At 43.0% G+C, this 21,317-nt stretch overlaps 1 protein-coding gene across 1 annotated transcript in view; it reads left to right on the top strand.

Annotated features, from left to right (window-relative positions):
- DOCK2 (dedicator of cytokinesis 2) overlaps positions 1-21,317 on the top strand; it is a 425,439-nt gene that overhangs the window by 12,762 nt on the left and 391,360 nt on the right. The window contains exons 2-5 of the mRNA XM_082456398.1: positions 8,194-8,277; positions 18,271-18,311; positions 19,398-19,453; positions 19,947-20,043. Coding sequence (XP_082312524.1) covers positions 8,194-8,277; positions 18,271-18,311; positions 19,398-19,453; positions 19,947-20,043 — 278 coding nt within the window. The remainder of the gene's footprint in view (positions 1-8,193; positions 8,278-18,270; positions 18,312-19,397; positions 19,454-19,946; positions 20,044-21,317) is intronic.

The following is a 21,317-nucleotide window of genomic DNA, read 5'->3' as shown; positions in this document are numbered from 1 at the left end:
AATGATATGTTTACTTTTTCATTATTTCTCTTGATTTGGGCTCCTGATGAGCAGGGCATTTTAATACGTTTAAGTAAAGTTGGTGGCTAATCAGTAGATTTGATTTCCAGGGTTGTTGGAAGTCCCACCTGTCTCAAAAGCTCCCACTGGCTTGACACGCTTGGATTTCCAACATGAGAGTCCTCATTGGGTTCCGTGACCTCAGACGGCCCTGGTACTTGAAGCACCCCCTTGATCTTTGGTCATAAGTATTTTGGTCTGGTTAGGCTTATCAGTGACCAGCTGCTGCCTTGGCTCCTGAGTATAGTATTTTGATACAAGGAGAGGTCAAATCCTTCATTGGGATGTGCCAGTATTCTCCAAGGCACGGAGACCTTGTATGAAAGGGGAAGCTGGAATGGGTATCTGTGGGAATCCTTTCACCACTTGTTTATCTGGGCATGGCCAGGGTGGGACAGGCTATGTATGATTTCAGTGATTTTTACTTATTACTTATTCCTATACCTTCCTCATGTTTTCTGGCCCTTTCCATCACTCACTCAGAACTCAGGGGTGGTTAGGCCTGCAGGGAATGGGGAAGAAGATGAACTGTTCTGACACTGGTCAGAAACAACTCAGGAGAGATTCATAGATAAGCAGTCAAACTTTAGCAAAGAGTGGCATTCTGGTTCAAAGTTTCCTGTTAGTCATTTAGAAAACTTAACAGAATTGGGTACCGGTATGCAAAGCCACTTCCTTTGTCAGTAATGTCTGCTTTTCCCCAAATGGAGCCTTGAGAACAGAGGTCCTCATGCAAAGGCAGAAATACATATATAAATTAAATGGCAGTGTCAGTTACTTTCATTTTCATATGATGTGAGTCTTTGGAATGAACACAGACCTCCATGTTGAATATGAAGTTTCAAGGTCTGTCTAAGATATCTTCTTAAGCCAATGGGTTGGCACCTTCTCACCTGACAGAGCTGGGCAGAGGGTGAGGAAGAGATTCCTAAGGAAAGATGGGAAGGATATAGTCTGGGAACAAAATAGAGTCTTGCCCTACCCTTTAAATATCTGATGGACAAAACTAATTTGCTAGTGCTCCAGAGGCAAACACATATCATGGATGGTTTTCTTCTGTTAGAAACCTCAGTTGCCTCTGTGGCCCTGCCCAACTCCTTGGCAGGCATGTCCTCAGCCAGACCTCTGGGGCTGGAGGGATCCGGGAGTGGAGAGTCTGCAGAATTAGGGCATCAGCAAGCTGGAGTGGGTCCAAATGCTAGCAGCCTGTGTGGGGACAGGATTTGAAATGAGGCCAAGTGTGGAGGGAATGAAGAAACGGGGAATCTTTATGCAGGAGAAGAGAACTCTGAGTCCCCTGAGGGTCCTCTCAAGGTTTGTTTTTGGGCAAAGGTTTAATTTTATTCAGTGTTGACTGACAGTGCCATTGAATGCAAACTGCAAGGAAGCAGATTTAAAGGTGACACAAAGAAGAGCTCTGAAGGAGTTCCTCGGAATGGATTGCTTTAGGAGGTATTATAGTGCTAATAAAGAGAAAAGTGACTACTTTTTATTGAGCACTTACTCTGGCCAGACACAGAGTAAAGACTTTTTCTGTGTATTGATCTCAGCCAAGCTTCCAAGGAACTCTTCAAGGTAGGGACCATCATCTCCTCCTTTCTATAGTTGAGGAAAATGAGGCTTGGGGAGGTGAGGTTGCTGCTCAGGCAGGCTGCCGCTGGCCCCCTACAGTGCCTCTGTGTAAATTACAAAGATACACCCCTCCCCTGGTGGACACAGTGCCTAGGTAGGGCCCAGGCCTTGGCAGGAAGATCAGAGGTTGGGTGCCAGCCTCTACTGCTCTCTTTGGCTTGGTGGCCTTGTGCCGGACAAAGCCTGCACAATCATACTCTGCAACCCTGGGCTTGAGACCAGAGCTGGCAAAGGGCAGAACTGGGCTCAGGAGCCACATTTGTCTTACTCCAGAGACACTGGCTCATAACTCCCAAGCTTTATTATCTCTCAGGATTGAGACTTTCCACCCTTATGAATACTCACAAAGGCTAGTTGGTCCCTTGGTGAAAGGGCTGATTTGTATAGGTCTTTGGACTAAAAAGCCTACGAGTTTCCACCTTTTCCCGCAGAGAATGCAGCTCAGAGAGTGTGGCAAACAGAAGCCTGAAGCAGGGTCTGGTGAACACCTGAACACCTGCCATCAGATGCTGTGGAGAGGCAGTGGATGCAGGGAATGAACAAGGCACAGGACAGGGTTGAAGTCCTGGCTCTGTGATTTACCACTCTGTGGGTGGGTCTTGGGTAAGCTACTCAAACCATCTGAACGTCAGTTTCCTCCTCTGTAAAGTGGGCATAGTACTACCTCATGCAGTAGTTGTGATGACAACATGAAAGGGCAGTTGAGAAGATGCTTCTCTGTGATATAGTGGAGGAACATTATAAATGCCGCTTGTTTATATTTGAGAAGGGTTTTGACCTCATTTCTTTCCAAGGCCTCTTCACTGATGTGATCACTGCTTTCACTGCATCCATAAGTTTTGATAGGTTGTATTCGCATTTGTATTTGTCTTAAAATATTTTTTGATTTCGCTTGTGAGTTCTCATTTGACCCACTGGTTGTTGAAGGGTATGTTGTTCCATTTAAACGTATTTGTGAATTTTCCAGTTTTTTTTTTTTCTGTTTTTCATTTCTAGCTTCATTCCTTTGTGATTGGAAAAGATGCTTTGTATAATTTCAGTCTTTTTTTAATTTATTGAGACTTGTTTTGTGGCCTAACATGTCATCTATCTGGAGACTGTTTCATGTGCACTTGAGAAGAATATATTCTGCTATTGTAGGATGGAGTATTCTGTATACGTCTGTTAGAACTAGTTATTATTTTTTTAAATTTTATTTATTTTTGGCTGCATTTTGGGTCTTTGTTGCTGCGTGCGGGCTTTCTCTAGTTGCAGTGGGCGGGGGCTACTCTTCGTTGTGTTGTGCGGGCTTCTCGTTGTGGTGGCTTCTCTTGTTGTGGAGCATGGGCTCTAGGCACGTGGGCTTCAGTAGTTGTGGCAGGCGGGCTCAGTAGTTGTGGCTCGCAGGCTCTAGAGTGCAGGCTCTGTAGTTGTGGCACACGGGCTTTGTTGTTCCGCGGCATGTGGCATCTTCCCGGACCAGGAATCGAACCCGTGTCCCCTACATTGGCAGGCAATTCTTAACCACTGCGCCACCAGGGAAGTCCCAAGACTAGTTATCTATAGTGTTGTTCAGGTCTTCTCTTTCCCTATTGATTTCATGCCTACTTGTTCTATCCACTATTGATAGTAGAGTATTAAGGTCTCCAATTATTATTGTAGAACTATCTATTTCTCCCTTTAATTGTGTCAATGTTTGCCTCATATATTTTGGTGTTATATTATTATATAACATATATATTACATATATACATATATGTAATATATATGTAATTATAAACATATATATTACATATATGTTACATATATTACATATATGTTTATAATTGCTATATCTTCTTGGTGTATTGACTCTTTTGCCAATATATTATGTCCTTCTTTGTCTCTTGTAACAATTTTTGACTTAAAGTCTATTCTGTCTAATGTTGGTATAACCACCAAGCTCTCTTTTTGTTGCTATGTGTGTGGAACTTCTTTCCCTCATTCTTTTATTTTGAACTTATTTGTATCTTTGGACCTAAAGTGAATCTCTTGTAGACAACATATAGTTGGATCATGGTGGATTTATTTATTTATTTATTTATTTATGTATTTATTTATTTATTTCATGGTGGATTTTTAAAAAAATCTTTTCTGTAAATCTCTGCCTCTTGACAAAAGGGTTTAATCTATTTACATTTAAAGTATATACTCATAAGGAAGGACTTACTTCTTCCATTTTGCCATTTGTTTTCTATGAATCTTACATCTTTTTTTGTTCCTCAATTTTTCATTACTACCTTCTTCTATGTTTAACTGATTTTGTCTGGTTTACTGTTTTTTCCCTCCTCTATATTTTTTAGTTATTTTCTTAGTGGTTAACCTGGGTTTTACCACCAGTATCTTACGTTTATAACAATATAGTTTAAGTTAAAACCAACTTAGCTTCAATAGTATACAAAAATCTCTGCTTCTATATAAGTTTGTTTCTTCCCTTTTGTATTGTTACTGTCACACATTACATCTTTATACACCCCATGCCTGTTACCATGGATTTGTAATTATTGCTTTCTGTATTTGTCTTTCCAATTGTCTATCAGTGATGGAATCCCTGTTTTTGTTTATCTCTTCATTTCTCCTTCATTTTTGAAGATTAATTTTGTGTGATATAGAATTCTTGGTTGACTTTTTTTTTTTTTCTTTCAGCACTTTAAATATGTCATCCACTGCTTTCTAGCTTCACTGGCTTCTGAAAAGAAATCATGTGTTAATTTTATTGAAGATTCATTGAACATGATGAATTGCTTCTCTCTTGCTACTTTTAAGACTCTCTGTTTCTGGTTTTTGACAATTTGACTATTATGTCTTGGTATGGATCTCTTTAAGTTTATCCTGCTTGGATTTCATTGAGCTTCTTGGATGTATAGATTCATGTCTTCCATCAAATGCAAGTTTTTGACCATTATTTCTTCAGATTTTCTTTCTGCCAAGTTCTCTTTCTTTCCTCTCATTATAGAACTCCCATTATGTGGATGTTGGTGTGCTTGATATTGTTCCACAGGTCCCTTAGGATCTGTTAATTTTTTTTCATTCTTTTTCTTTCTGCTCCTCAGTCTGGCTAATCTCAACAGACCTATTTTCAAGGTCATTGATTCCTTCTGACTGCTCACATCTGATGTTGAACCTCTCTAATAAAATTTTCACATTTGTTATTGTACTTTTCAGCTCCAGAATTTTTATCTGATTCCTTTTTATAATTTCTCTCTCTTTGACTATATTCTCCATTTTCTGAGACATTATTCCCCTGGTTTCCTTTAGTTCTTTGTCCATAGTTTCCTTTAGATATTTGAGCATACTTAAGATAATTGATTTAAAGTCTTTGTCTCCCAAGTCCAGTGTCTGTCCTTCTTCAGGGACAGTTTCTATTAATTTCTCTTTTTCCTGTGAATGGGCCATACTTTCTTGTTTCTTACATGCCTCATAATTTTGTGCTGAAAACTGGATATCTTGAATATTATGATGTGCCAACTCAGACGTCAGAGTCTCCCTCCTTGCCAGGGCTATTGCCACTGCTTGATATAGACTGTAGTAGTTTGTTTGTTTAGTGACTTTTCTAAAGTATTTTTGTTAAGACTGTATTGTTTGTTGCATGCGGTCACTGAAGTCTCTAAATGCCTGGAATTGAGAGAAAAAAAAACCTAGTCTTTGCAGCTGTGCGTGTGTGTTGGGGCTTACATTCAACACTTAGCCAGGCCATTTACAACTCTGCCTGAGCCTGCATTTCCTCCCTGTATGGAGCTTGAAGGTCAACAAGAGCTGAGAGCTTTGGGCTTTCTCCCATCCTTTTTCAACATGTGTCCAACTCTGCATGGCCTTCTAGATCCCCTGCAATAGGTGGTATTCTTCAAAGCTCTTATTCGCCAAAGCATTTCACTCCTAAGCCTTTCCTCCCAGGTTTATTAGTGGTATTATTGTTTGCCCAAACTTATATTCTTTGCCCTGTATGGAAGCAGTTAGTTCTTTTGACTTTAAATGTTTTTGATCAACGCCCTTTTTATAGCTGCTTCTCTCCCTTAAGAGAGTCCCAAGTCAGGGAAATAAAGGCAAGCTCATGGCTTTAGTCCTTCAGGGAGCCCACAGACAGATCAAAACAAGCAACTACTGTACAGTTTCTTGGGACAAGGTCTGCTTTGCTCCCTCCAGCCCCAGGAACCCACAGGAACACAGAACACCATCTTCAAGACTGCCACTAAGATGGGGAGTAGAGAATGGGATAAGGATAACTTAAAATGCTACAAAACTTTACCAGGTTTCAGTTGCCTTTTCTTGAGTAAGTATTTGCTTGGTTGCTGTAAACTTTTGACTATTTTTCAGAGTTCTGATAAAGTTGATTCTGACCATTTTTGCTGGATTTTTAATTGCTTCTTTGGAGGGACAGGCGCTTGGAACTCCCTACTTCACCATTTTTGCTGATTTCACTCGAAGAAGTAATTTTAAAATGCATTTTGTTTGTTGACACATGAGGAAACTGAGGAGCAAAGGGAGAGGGAATGAACTGAGTCAGTGGTAAGACTACCAAGAGGACTCAGGATTCCTCTCATTTAGTTAATCTACCTCCTGCACTGCTTGGTCACATGGTTCATCAGCAGCAAGTCTCTCCTTGGTTCAAAGACCTCTGGGATTAGAGAGACAAAGCAAGGGTCTCCTCATGGGCTCCGCCACATCCACTCTGCCTCCCTCCATCCACTCCCCCAGCAGCAGTCAACGTGATGGGGTTACATCACTCCCCTGCTTAACAGCCTTCAGCCTTCTATCCACTGGTGTATTTATACAGTGGAATATTATTCAGCCGTAAAAATGAATGAAATAATGATAGTTGCTACAACATGAATGAATCTTAAAAACCTTGTGCTGAGTAAAAGAAGCCAGTTGCAAAAGACCACATATTATATGATTCTGTTTGTACGAAATGTCCAGAATAGGCAAATCTATAGAGACAGAAAGTAGATTAGTGGCCGATTGTGGCTCAGGGGACTTTTTTGAGGTGATGAGAATGTTCTAAAATTAATCATGGTGGTGGTTTCACAGCTCTGTGAGTAAATCATCGAATTATATACTTTAAGTGGGCAAATTGTATCTAAATAAAGCTATTACCAAATAACTAAGTAAAATCTGTCCAGCTACCCGTTCTCTTGGAGTAAAGCCCAAAGTCATCGTGAAGCCCTGCATGGCCTGGTTCCTGCCTCTCCAGCCTCCTCTGTGTCACCCCCCTCCTCCCTTATACTCCATGCACAGCAGTTTCCTTTTTGCTCTCTGAATGTGCCAAGTGTCTTCCTTACTCGGGGCCTTTGTGTATGCTATTCCCACTTCCTGAAATGCCCTTCCCCCCTTTCTGTTCCCATAGCTGACTTGTTTGAATCCTCCATGTATAATCAGCTCAGGGGGTCCTTTCTTAACTACCCCAACAAAAATTGATGCCTCCTCTATCAGGCCCTATTTGTTTCTTACATCACATGTATCATATTTTGTAACCTTATATTTATTTGTGTATTCACCAAAAGAGCAAGATCAGTGCCTAGCATGTGCCTGGCATATTGTAGGCACTTACTGAATATCTGCTGCATGAATGAATGAGGACAACCTTGTAGGATCATACCATCCATCCTCCTGAAGGTCTTTCCTTAAATCGAAACACTTGTGTTTTGATTCACATGTCAAATCAAACATCATTGTGTCCTATTCTGTTCTTGAAGAACTTCCAAGCTGGATATTCCTTAAACAAGCTTCATCCCTAGGTTAACAGTATGGCCTGGTCCTCACTTAGCAAGTGATGCTGAGCAGGGGCTGAGCACTGCAATGATACGGTGTAATCTCACATTCCAAGGGATTAGCAGAGGCTCCCGTACCACACAGGGGACTCTGGGTGTTTTCATAGCCAACTGCTACTCCCCAGAAGCTGACAGTGTAAATGGGAAGGTAGACAGTGTAAATGAGTGGTAGAAAGACTGGCATTTTAGGCTGCTGTCACCAGGATGGAGTAATTGGGGAGCAGCAAGTAGCCCACAATAGCAGTTGAGAATATGGAAGTTAGATACTGGTTTTCCTGTCACTTCCTAGCCTGATGATTTTGGCCAAATTGTTGAACCTCTCAGCACCTCCATTTCCTTATCTGCAAAATGGGATCACAGTTTACACCTCGCAGGGTTGCTGTGGGAATGGAATGAGAGGATGTGCTGAGCACACGCAGGGTGTACAGTGGGAGGTCAACCATGGGAGATGACATAAACGCCATCCTTGTCACTCAGACTGGAGTGCAGGACCTGTGCTAGGGAGAGGTCATGTTTGACTAATGAATGGGGGCCCTTGGGAGCCAGGCTGGGCCTGCATTGACTCCTGTGGCAGGCAGTGGTTTCTACATTGGTTTGGTTTAGCCATGTGGGCTGCATGGTCATCAGATAAAGTCAAGAAAGGAAGGGCAGGAAGGAGCAGAGATTCTTGGTATCCAGAGGTCTCACCAGGCTGCCTCTCTGTTCCATTTCACAGCCATATACAACTTCCAAGGGAGCGGAGTCCCCCAGCTCTCCCTGCAGATTGGCGATGTGGTGCGAATACAGGAGACCTGTGGAGGTGAGTCAGTGGCCCAGGCGACCCTTGGATGCCAGGAGCTTGCTGATGGTGTTGGGACACCCCCAGGACATACCCAGCACCTCCAGCCCTCTCTTGGAACTTGCACCTCTGTGCGGTCTATTTAAATACATTTTGCTAATATTAGTATTTCAGATTTACTGAAAATAATGCTTTGTTATTGTAGGAATTCATACTTAGAAACAAAAGTCAAACTGGGTGGTCTGATGTTCATTGTGCTCTCTATTTGCCCAGCCATGGAGCTGTTGGGCCCTATGACACCTTCTAGATACACTTCTTTATTAGTTTCAACACCATTATAAAGGAATGTCAGCATTATTAGGGTTTTGAAGGGTCCAGTAAATTATAATCCTGATTCCAGGAGGACTGCTGTACACAGCTGTGTGGTTTGGGCGCTGCATCTGGGCCAGGGAGCAGTGCTCACTCCCGTCAGCAAGCTGGGTGCCCTGTCTTGGGCAAAATGGCATCTCTTTCTTCCCACAGAGGTGTCATCTCTTGTGAAGCCAAGTGTCTGTTGGGCTGTGTCCACTATCGTGGCGATGATGGTGGTAGGGGGTGGTTTTTAAAGTTTGCACGAAGGTTAATGGCCTTGGACTCATGAGTCAGGCCATTAGAAATCAATGTATCACCTATGTCACTGATAAAATTGACATTGGGAGCACGGCTTGGGTGTAAGTGTCGAATGAGCTTGCTCATGGGCTGACTACATTCAGGCAGGCTCTCCCAGTGCTCACTGCCCAGCTGGACCATCACGGATCTCTCCCTGCCTGGGCCTGACTATAATCCTGCTGTATGGAGGGCGTAGAGTGTGTCCTTCCTGTGGTCAGGCAGAGCAGAGAGAAAGGAGGGCAGAGTGGGCTCTGTCCCTGTTCCCCAGCTAATCCCTCAGGTTAGGCTCTCCTGTGCTGGGATGGGGGTGAGGGGTGGGCAGGAGGCAGGTGTGCTACTGTTAAGGAGGCCCCCTCAAGGGGAAATAGAGGGCCGGAGGAAAGGAGGTTGCCTACAGAGCTAGCCATCTTTGGGTTCTTAACCTCATAGTGAGTACTGTGCTAAATTCCCGTAACATGTTAGTCTAGTTACTCCTCACAGCCACCTGCAGGACAGGTGGTATCTTCAGCCCTAGATTAGCTATATGCAATTAACAAGGCGCCTCTGCAGATTCGTGAAGGAGTGCGTGTGCACATACACATATACACACGGACACATACACTCACACACACACGCACACAAATGCAAACCAAAAAGCAAACAAACAGAAAACGCTTTTTGGAGGGAGAAAGGATTTGATATTTGATATTTCAAAGCAGCTTTAAAGGAATCATCATGGGGGAAATGAGAACTTTGTTCACCTTCCTTACATTTATTTTATGCTTTAGTACTGTTGCTATTTATTTATTTATTTTTTAAGGATTTCTTTTTTTAAAAAATAAATTTATTTATTTATTTATTTATTTATTTTTGGCTGCATTGGGTCCTGGTTACTGTGCATGGGCTTTCTCTAGTTGTGGCGAGCAGGGGCTACTCTTCATTGCGGTGTGCTGGCTTCTCATTGCGGTGGCTTCTCTTGTTGCAGAGCATGGGCTCTAGGCGTGCAGGCTTCAGTACTTGTGGCATGTGGGCTTAGTAGTCGTGGCATGTGGGGTCTAGAGTGCAGGCTCAGTAGGTGTGACACACGGGCTCAGTAGTTGTGGCTCGCGGGCTCTAGAGCGCAGGCTCAGTAGTTGTGGCACGCGGGCTCCAGTAGTTGCGGCTCATGGGCTGTAGGTACGCAGGCTTCAGTAGTTGTGGTGAATGGACTCAGTAGTTGTGGCTCGTGGGCTCTAGAGCTCAGGCTCAGTAGCTGTGGCTCATGGACTCTAGGTGAGTGGGCTTCAGTAGTGTTGGCTCGTGGGCTCAGTAGTTGTGGCTCGTGGGCTCTAGAGCTCAGACTCAGTAGTTGTGGCCCATGGGCTCAGTAGTTGTGGCTCATGGGCTCTAGGTGAGTGGGCTTCAGTCATTGTGGCACGTGGGCTCTAGAGTGCAGGCTCAGTAGTTGTGGCGCACGGGTTCAGTTGCTCCGCGACATGTGGGATCTTTCCCGACCAGAGCTTGAACCCGTGTCCCCTGCAATGGCAGGCGGATTCTCAACCACTGCGCCACCAGGAAGCCCACTGTTGTTATTTTGGACATCATGCACTTTTCAGTGTCCAGGCCTCTATAGTGCCCAGTCTGGCCCTATTTTACACACACAGTGAGTGGGACGGGGGGAGGGGTAGGGATCTGATTCCAAACACCCTGCCCTCCTCCCACAGTGCAATCCTACCCTTTACAAGTGTAGTTCTACTCAGTGGCAGATAAGCAAACTCTAGGTGTGTACCAAGGGCAAAGATTGAAAATAAAAACAGCAAGCAAAACAACTCTCCTCAGTGTCACTTTTGTGCTACTGGATGCTAATCCCGAGAAACAGGCAGAGACCTCAGATTTGCAGGTGAAGGAGCAAGGCTCAGGGAAGAGAAATGACTCGCCTAGGCTTACACAGTGAGCCAGTTGCTGTTCTCTCCACTCTCCTAAGACTGCTCCCTTTTCTCCACCCCATGCCTACCAAGGCAGTGAAAAAGCCTCAGAATGTTTTCTGTGTCCTACATTTTGAAATTCAGATGAGTGTTTTTTTTCTTCTTTTCATGCAATTTCCCTGGAGAAAGTGCTTCAGGGCAGGAAACTGACCACATAGGTTCCATGTAATCTGAGACTTTCTTTACTTTTGCCTGGCCTATAGCCTGACCTTCAAAAAGGCTGCGCTTGCTGACTCAAGTCACCTTTGTTTTGGGGATTAACCTCCTTGCTCCTAAACTCTTTAGTTCTGGTTTCCCATTTTAAATTTTGTTTTATCAGTCTTATTTTAATGCATCCTTGTAATAAGCAGCCACAGTACTTTTCTGGAAAGAGCTGGACATATTAATTTAGCAAGTGATTGCCAGTTCATGAATACTTTGAAAATACATTTGGAAGTCTGTTAGACTGATTCTAGATATCTGAGGAGTTGGTATGAAAATTATTAGGATTTATCATGCATGCACTGATACCCATATAGAGTTTTCAAACTGGAATTCATAGGATCCTAAGAGTCCCTGAGGGCCTTAGATGGCTAAGGGCTCTGAGATCAGGCCTGGTCTTATCTTTTTTACGTGCGGGGAGTTCTGCTTATGATTCCAGTTGAAAAACAGTTCCTCTGCAGATATAAAAAAGTGAAAACCACAGTGTTAGTCAAAAATTAGTCAAAATGACATAGTAGAAAAAATATAGGTGTGCCCATATCACCGTCTTGCAGAAACCTACTCAAAAAATAAAATCCAGCCAATTGAGAGATGAATCAAAATGTTAAAATATAGGAATTGAAAAGCTGTGATAAGAGGAAGTACTGGCGAGCATTGAGTCCAAGTGAATTGATTTGTCAAAATTAGTATTAAAAGTCATGATAGTTACGGCTACCAAAAAGAACGTCATTGTTCGAAAACTGTAAAATGTACCCCGCCTCCCGCAAAAAAAAAGGAATACAATTGAGAAGTGGAGAGGGGAATGGAATAGAATAGATATAGTCTTGAAGATTCAAAGCACATTTCTCCAGATATCAGCAGTGATTAATTCTAGGTGGTAGGAATGTGAATATTTTTATTTTGTATTTTTCAATAATTTTAAAATCACCCCTCTCCTCCACGAAAAGAAAAGAAAAGAAAGAAGGAAGGAAGGAAGGGAGGAAGGAAAGGAGGAAGGAAGAAAAAAAAGAAAGAAGAAAGAGAAAGAAAAGAAGTAGAGGGCTTCCCTGGTGGCGCAGTGGTTAAGAATCCGCCTGCCAATGCAGGGGACACGGGTTCGAGCCCTGGTCTGGGAAGATCCCACATGCTGCGGAGCAACTAAGCCCGTGCGCCACAACTACTGAGCCTGCGCTCTAGAGCCCATGAGCCACAACTACTGAGCCTGCGTGCCTAGAGCCTGTGCTCCGCAACAAGAGAAACCACCGCAATGAGAAGCCTGCGCACCGCAACAAAGAGTAGCCCCCGCTCACCACAACTAGAGAAAGCCTGCGCGCAGCAACGAAGACCCAATGCAGCCAAAACTAAATAAAATAAATAAATTAAAAAATAAATAAATAAATAAATAAATAAAAAAAGAAAAGAAGTAGAAAAAGCATGGGCTTTTGAATCAGAAAGTTATTCTCTGCTCCACTTGCCCGCTAGCTTAGTGATCTTAGGGAAGCAAGCCTCAGTTTTCTCACCTGCAAAAATGGATTATCGTCACCTTGCTTCTGGGTGTGTTATGAGGACAAAATGAGAGAAGTAGAGAAGCTGTTTAGCATCATGCCTGGCTCCTAGGTACTCTGTGTTGAATTCCATGTCTTCCCCCCATTACACAGAGCTACACGGAGACTGACAGGTATGTATCTGTCTTAGCAGTATCGCCCAGGGAACACAGAAGATGGCCCTCTGATTGCCTGGAGTGGGTGAGGCTAGCCCTTCTTTGCCTGTGCACTAAACTTACTCAGCCAGATGAATGGGGAAAACAAAAATCTGAGCTGAAACCTTAGGCATGAATGAATTTCCTTTCACTAGAGCTCTAATGTTTTTAGTATTTCCTTTTAGGTAATATTTTGTTGTGATAAAAACTCAAACAATTCAGAAGGGCGCCCATTGCTAAGCCTTCCTAATAGACATCCTAATGCCTATTTCTTTGTCCATATTACATCTCTCAGACTGCATAAACATTCTGCTTCCTGATTTTAGATGTGGAAAACACATGTGTTTATGAAGTAGTCAGAACTCCTCATGGGGGAATAAATGTGAAAAAGGAGTGTTATTTTTCCCCAGTCACTTCCTTCAGTTATATTTGGTTGACATCTTTCCTGATACTTAACAACATCTCAAAAGAAGGCTTCAGTCCCGTATGCAGTTTAATGCTCCTCTCCTGCTTCCCTTTTCCTAGCTTAAACAAGCCTGGGGGTAGAGGGAGTTTCGGGTGCTCTCTCTCTGATTCTTTGACTTCCTGATCAAATACGCCAAAAGATCAGCCAGTGCCCTGCACGAATAGCCATGTAGCTGGGGAACAAGATGCCAGATGCCCGCTATATCTCTGAGTGAATCTTCGGGACTGCACCCTTCACGCTTGGATTTGGTCTGGGGGTAAGAGAGCTCTACCATGCACTCCTAAGGCAACAACAGCTACCTCCGAAGACCAACTCCCATCTCCTGATTACTTAGACAGTGGTGAGGGGATGTTCCTTGGGGGTATCCCAGGTTACTTAGACTCTTTCTTATGAGCCCTTCAGAGGGAATGTCTACTCCACTCTCAGTTATTTGCTACCTGACTCTTCCTTTCCAGAACAACAGGGAAGGTTCCATTCCATCTACTGATACACACACTTGCCCGGGTCATGGGGGCCCACTCTTAGTGGCAAAGAGAATGGGATTTCTAGACAGTGGTTTCCGAGGTGCTTTTGAATTTCATTTACCAGTAAAATGGAACAAGGGGAGGGGATGAGGGAGGAAGTTGACATAGCTTAACCTCCTTAAGGTAAGGCATAGCTTTTATTGTCATTGTTTTCTAAAAACTGGGACTATACTGTACATACCATTCTGAGACTTGTTCTTCTCACTTAAAAACATCTGGAATTCCTTCTAAGCTGGCACATGTGAATCACCTCAACCTTGTTTCATCTGCAAAGAGCTCTGCATGAAGAGTTCTGAATCTCCCACTTGCTGAGTGGGGTACACCCAGAGCCATGCAGCCTCTTCTCTACTGACAACTCCACCGAGAGTGATCTTGACCCATCTGAGTCCTTTGCTTTTAGGGCACGGCGGGGTTGCGGGGGGGGACGTTATGTGCACTTAATAGGGTATTTTTTTAAAGTGCCACTTTGCAGGGAGATGGTCCTTTGTTTAGATCTGCTCTAGAAACAGGTTGGTATGAAAGGGACTCCATTTTCTTAAGTAAGGCTGTTTCATTGTGGGGAGTTGGTAAGTGAAGTTTTCTTCCCTTTTGTTTGTGGGTGAGGCTAAAACGTCAGTAAACTTCCATTATGTTGAATTTGAAGAATGTTTCATTTACTTTGTTGTTATGGGAATATGTTGAAATGACTTCACCAAAAAAAAACCCACAAAAAAATCCAAAAAACAATATTCAAAATCTGTAGGTTCTGGAAATAAAATAGAAAATACACCTAAGTTTCTCTGGTTAATGATGATGATGATGATTATGGATTTTTAAATGACATAATTGTATTTACTAATTTTTTTAACACTTACCATATGCCAGACACCGTACAAACTCTGAATTCCTTATCTAATTTAAGCCTATGAGACGGGCACTATTATTGTTCACATTTTACAAATAAGGAAACTAAGGCTTAGAGAAATGCACTAACTCGTCTAAGATCACGCAGAAGTTGCAGATCTTCATTCAAATCCAGGCTTTGATTCCAGAGCTCATACCCTTAACCACTGATTGATACTGGCTTCTGTTATATTCTTCTTGATGTTATTAGATATTTCAATCAAACAGGAAAGTGAAATACACCCAGGCACACACCACTCAAATAAACAGATATTAACATTTTTCCTTGTTTAGTTCATACATTTTTTTTTTAAAGAAATAAACATTTTAGGTGCAACTGAGATCCCCTGTTTACCCCTCTCCTATTCCATTCTTGTCTTTTTGTCCATTCTTCAGGTAACACTCATCCTGAAATTGGTATGTCTTCTTCCAGTCTAAGGTTTTGTACCTTTACCAGATGTGTTCACCTTCATAATTCTGTTTAAACAATAGTTTGTGCAACAACCGTGTATGGTAGCTGTTATTTTCCTCATTTGACAGGTGAAAACACTGAGGCTTAAGTGACATGACCAAAGATCACACTGCCAGGAGAGGGCAGAGAGAGGACTGGATTTCTAGGATGTGGATTCTTTTTTGATGTTCTGGGATGCTTTTAATCTCTCCTCCTTTTTCCCCTCCCCACGCAACTCCTGGGTGATTAGAGAATTTAGGTACATTTCATTTTGATATTTGGAATGTGGGAAAGGAGGACAGTTGGAGTTTATCATTTTCCATAAGAATGGTAAAAAAAATTCCCTTTCCTCATATTCCCCAGGATGCACTTTGTGAGTTTTCTATTTATAAAGTTTTCATGGATAGGGTTAGACAAAAAAAGCCCTTTCTATTACTTAACTGAAAGGGCATTAAGCCAGGGGACAAGTCCTGGGGTGTGGTAAATGCTGTGTTACCCTGAGCCTGGTTTTGATCATGGCGTCTCTTGTCATGGATTTTGCTATGTGTGCCAACTATTGTTATCTGCCCAGTCAGGTCTTGGAGTACAACCAGATATAACTGACCGGTGACCAGATTAGGGAGTGGACATCAGGGGTCATAGAGGTCAGTGATTCAGCAGGGTTGGGGATATCGGAAAAAGTCCTAAGGACAGCTCTGATGCAGTGGATGCTTTATCATCATCCAGCAAGTGGAGATGGTGGTAAGCCTGTCTCATCAAGGATCACTGGGGATTTATTTCTGAAAGCACCTGGCCCAATGTCATGTACACAGTAGGTGCACAGTCAGTGTTTGTTGAACTTAAATCTGGGAGCCAGAATGTATATATGCTGGCGGTAAGCGTCAGTCGATTTCTTGCTCAGGAGTGAGTTGAAGTTTTGCGAATCAGGATACCGACAAGGGGTGGCAAGTCACTGATTCTCAAGGGTGAGAGAGGGCAATGTCACTGGAAGTCAAGGGTCCCTGATGGAGCCCCTGTCGTGGAGAGCCAGATGTGGGCAGACTAGTGGTCCCTTGGTTGTTTTCCTACTATCTGGTGGATTTTGGTGGCTTTGGCCAATAAAGTGGATTCAGGTCACTGCAACCAAGAAACCCTTAACTGTATCTGTGCTTTAATTTAAGAGAACGTTATCTGTATTTGTGCTCATCGCATGGGGGACAATGTGGGGGAACAGCTTTGAGGGCTGGCTTTGAAGCCACACAGACTTGCCCTTGAACCCTGGCATACCTCAACTGACTTGAATCTCAATTTCTTCATCTACAGGATGGGAATATTACTTAGCTCACAGTATGGATATGAGCACTAAATGAGAGAATACATGTACAACACTTAGCATACAGCTTTGTGTGCATTAAGTGATCAATTAATGGTAGCTAGTAATGTTACAGAGATGCTCTTATATCTTGCTGGTTGAATGGGAAAGAACTGCAAATAAAGGAGGTTGTTCTAGTGCAATACTAGAGTGTCACCTCCAGAGTCAGATGCTTGGGTTTAGGTCTTAACTGCATTACTCACTAGCTGTGTGACCATGAGCAAGTTGCTTAATCTCTCTGTGCCTCTTTATTTTCATTTGCAGAATTGAGGCAATAATAGTACTTACTTTATAGAATCATTGTGAAGATTAATTTATAGTTTGAAAAAAACAAAACAAAAAACGTTACCAGAGTTCCTGGCACACAGCAAGCACTATTGTTAATGTAATATAAGCATTATTGTTCACAGTTAATTATTACCGATAGTTATAGGGAAAATTATTAGAGGAGTGTGAAAATAGAATGTGATTCTTCATGAAGTAGAAAGTTTTCCACCACTGGAAGTACTTAGTGGGGTTGTAGTTTTGGGGATTCAGATGTTGGGAGGATGGAAATATTAGGCAAATACCATGCTCCTTCTTCCATTAGACAGGAAGCACAGTGTGATGGCTGTTTACATTCAGATCCTGGCATTGTCACTTACTAGCTGTGTAACTGTGGTCAAGTTACTCAACTTCTCTGTGCCTCAGGTGGGCCACTCTTCTGTAAAATGGGATAATTGAATTTCCCACCTCATGTGGTTGTTATGAAGGTTAAAAGGCTTCATATATGAAGAGTGCTTAGAACGGTTTTTTATTCCAAACCTGAGATTCTTTCTCTCCAGCCTCCATTCCTTCCTTTCTCTCTCCTTCCTTTTCTCCTTCTCTCCTTCCTCTACCTTTCTGTCTTTCAAAATAGGAACCACTTTGGGCCCCTGTTGCTTTAGAACTTTCTTTATGACCTGACCCTCAAGCTGGCTCATGACTGGGAGGGGTGACTTTGCATTTTAAGTTGTTTGTTTTGGAGCTTGCACGTATGTCTGTTGAGAACATATTTCGACAACAATCTGTCAGCCCAGTAATGAGGGTTTGCTAATGAGGCTCCCGACAGACGCTTTTTATTTACAGGATGACAAATGCCACTACTTGGCTGTGCTTGAATCATTTCAAAGGCCAGTAGGCTCATTATAGTCATCAATACTTGCTATGCTGAGGCTCATTTTGTCCGAGGACTGTGTATAATTTGGATTTCTGTTAATTGAGTCTTTTTTGATATTCCTGCAAAAGGGAAGAATCTCTTAAAATTCCTGTCCTTTTACCCATCCCTGAACTTGTCTGTTTTGTAATGGCTAACTTCTGCAAATCACATTTTAGACACAATTTGCTGCTGTTAGAACTGCGGCCATTATTTTAGGATGTTTGCCAAACTCCCTCTGACATTCTCAGCCTTTCTGTGTCCCTAAGGCGGAGGTTGAAAACATGCATATGAACACAGGAAGGACCCAGGCAGTTAATGGAAGTAACTGGGGGGCTGGGTAGAGGCTGGTGAGTTGGAGGCACCTGCCGTGTCTGATGGGCCCAGCTGCTTCTCACCACTAGCCAACTGCAACCATGTGGGAGTACTGGCCACCATCTCTGGGCCTCCTGTTTTTTTCAAAAGAAGGATGAAATTTGCATTTTTATGGGAAATCCCTGTATTTGTGGATGCTTTTTGGAGATGCTGGCAACTAATTCAAGAGACTGTTGAATCCTAGGGCTTTGATCTGTACCTAAGGTCTAAAGCACTTCGCAGTAGTTTCTTTGCCAGTGAAAAACAAACAGCAACAACAAAACCCAGCAAGGAGCTTGTACGAATAGATGAAAAACCTGTTTCTTTGTTTTCTCTTTGCAGACTGGTATCGGGGATACCTTGTAAAGCACAAAATGTTGCAGGTGAGGTCAATTTGTTTTTATTTGGGACAATATTGGATGTCTGTACATGACCCTGCCGGCCCCCTGGGCACTCATCTCCCACTGTTGCTCCTCTGCAGACTGATTCCGTTCCTCCCTCCTTGTGTCCTGTGATTTCCCCGCTGTGCCTCAGTGCCTTCCCCTTTCACGCATTCTTTAAGGTCAACCTCCAGAGCTCTCTTCTCCCTGAAACTTTTCCTAATATGCCAGTCACATATGATTTTTCGAGTCCCATGGAATCGTGCATTTTTTATTTGAAATTTATCTCCTACTGCCTTTCTTTAGTGTTGCTTGGGGCATTCATCACTTCCTCACCTATGTGTGCAACATGACTCAGAAGGGACAGGTCCAGTCTCCGCCCTCAGGGAGTTCCCCTGCCCCAGCCCCACAGCACACCGCCATCTCCATGGGAGCAAGTGCCTGCTTTGCTCGTCTCCCTACATCTCACGGTGTCTAGCCCAGTGACCGGATGTCCCCAGTGTACATGCTGGCTGAATTTATGAAGGAATTTCCAAGTAATTGATCAGCGTCTCTTAACGGAGCTAAGCTTATAGAGCAAGGAAATAGTAGATGCTTCTTCCTTCTTCCATCATGAACAATAAAATAAATCCAGAGAGAAAGAGATCTCAAATCAAAGCAACCCATATGCAACCAGGGACACTGTTGCCTCAGGACCTGACCTTTCCTGACTGTGAAGGGTGGCTGCTGTCCCGGGCAGGAGAGGGGAGAGGCAGAGCGCTCTTCTCCCTTAGAGCGAGTCTTTCAGGCACTCCAGCCTTGCCCATCTGATAGGGTGAGTGTCCGCCATGGGGCTGGAGCATCCTTTGGGATCTAGGGCTACTGTGGGATCCTGAACAACTGTTGAAGTACTGGAGAGGAACCAGACCTAAAAGAGTAGATTTGGCACCTACCACTTATTCTCTTGCACTGGGATTATTCCTGTAAAGTTTGAGGGTTTTACCAGCTAGCAGCTTTTGGAAAAATCATGAAGACCTGGGTCCTGGGGTCAGTTTTTTTCTGTAGAGACAAATCATGCTATCTCACCTTGTCTTATCTTATCCCCAACAGGGCATTTTTCCTAAATCCTTTATCCACATCAAAGAAGTGACAGTGGAGAAAAAAAGGTATTTGCCATCCTTCCCGGCACTTGACCCTCCAGTGGCTCATGGATGTCACTGTCCTGTCGACTTTGAAAACCTGACTTGGCAGATGTGAAGGATGCTCAGCCGATCCGTCTTCTTTGTGCTGTGTTTATTTATCTCCTTCCCCTCACTGGATGGGAGATCTAATGCAAACTGATTCGTGTTCAGATCTGATTCTGAGGGAGTATTAGTAAATTTGGAGAATCAAACTTTTCACTGGCAGCTGCCTTTGAACTGAATTAAGGTAGATTACTCCTGAATAATGAGCTTGGAGGGCCCACCCAATGAAGGAGGACATTAAAAAGGAAGTCCCTTGCATCTGCATAATGTAATTGGTGTAGATATTAGAGGCGGTTTAGTCTCCTGCCAGGAAGGCCCCTCTCACCAGCTGCAGCTTAATGCAAATTTGCCAACATTTTATCTTGTTAGCACCTGGGTCTCAATTTCACACCATTTTCTCTCCCACCTTAAATAGAAATATCGAGAACATTATTCCTGCAGAAATTCCTCTGGCACAAGAAGTGACAACGACACTTTGGGAATGGGGCAGCATCTGGAAACAGCTCTACGTGGTGAGACTCAAAACCCTGCTCCCTGGGATGGAAGCTTCTTGCAGTTTTTGGCTTGGTTCACATATGGAATTTAGCCTTGACATAGTATAGCAAACAGTATAAGGCTCTCAAGGCCCAGAGAGGTTAGGTGACTTTCTCAAAGCCATACACCGAGCTAGTGACAGAGCCATAGTGAATGGGCATCTGGTGTGATCCTTCTGTTTTTCTTAAACTACTGAAAAAGTCATCAAACTTGAGTATGCTTAAGAATCACCTTGAGAGCTATTAAAAATACAGCTTCCTTCAATGGGGCTCTGCATTTTAATAAACTTAGAGATTTTGATTTGGTGGTCTGCCGATAACACGTTGAGAAATACTGTTCTCATATATTAATTAACTAATGACTTTTGTCCTCAGATCTATGAAGGAGCTTTGACCCTGGAAAAACAAAGAGCGTGTTTTATACGAGTTTTCCCTGTATTGAAGTAAATCTAATTTAAAATCCTCCTTTGATGTGTCTAAAACTCCTAATGAAAGTGAGCAGCTAAGAAAACCATTAAACTGAGAGTGAAAAGGTCAACCAAGGCTTACTGCATATTTGTTACAGCATCATGTACACCTGCTGGTGCACACGTTCTGTTTGTAGAGTCACATTTTATGGTCATAAGTGTTAACTCCCATGTGGATATTTCATAATATATGGTAATGGGCATATTCAGTTACCATTCTATAAGTTTCCCAAAGGTTGTTAGCACTGTTAAGGGGGCAGACAGCAGACTTGAGGCTAAAGTGATTTATTATTTATTTCTACCACCCCTTTTACACATCACATACACAGGCACCGTGGAAGCTTGGCATTTTCCTTAAGAAATCTTTAAATTGCAAGTCCATCATGCCCTTTACCCTAGTAAAGTGATCCTAAAACCTCCAGTTTCATGATTCTTACCATATCTGCATACCACCCATGAAGTATTTACTTAAAACCTAAGTTGTCTCCCTTTTTAGTAAACTTAAATGACTTACATAAGGAACTTTACAACATGCTGTGTCATTCCAACAATTCTCCAACTCTCCAACACCAACTGAATGCCCTATAATTCAATTCGATTCAGTTCTAACACTGACTCCCCAGAGTTTAAGGGCTCAGTTCTACACGACTGCCCTCTCTTCAGATGCCAGTTGCAAGTCCCAGGTCCCAGGCTGCCCACACTTCTGTCCAACTTGGTACAAATTCGGGGACTCCCACAACACCCCTCCAACCTCACCTCAGGTTCCGTGTGTCCTTAGAACAACTC

This window comes from Balaenoptera physalus, assembly GCF_965194825.1.
Source record: "Balaenoptera physalus genome assembly, chromosome: 3".
NCBI lineage: Eukaryota > Metazoa > Chordata > Mammalia > Artiodactyla > Balaenopteridae > Balaenoptera > Balaenoptera physalus.
Note: the sequence above shows the minus strand (reverse complement) of the source record. Positions and strands in the feature narration are given on the sequence as shown.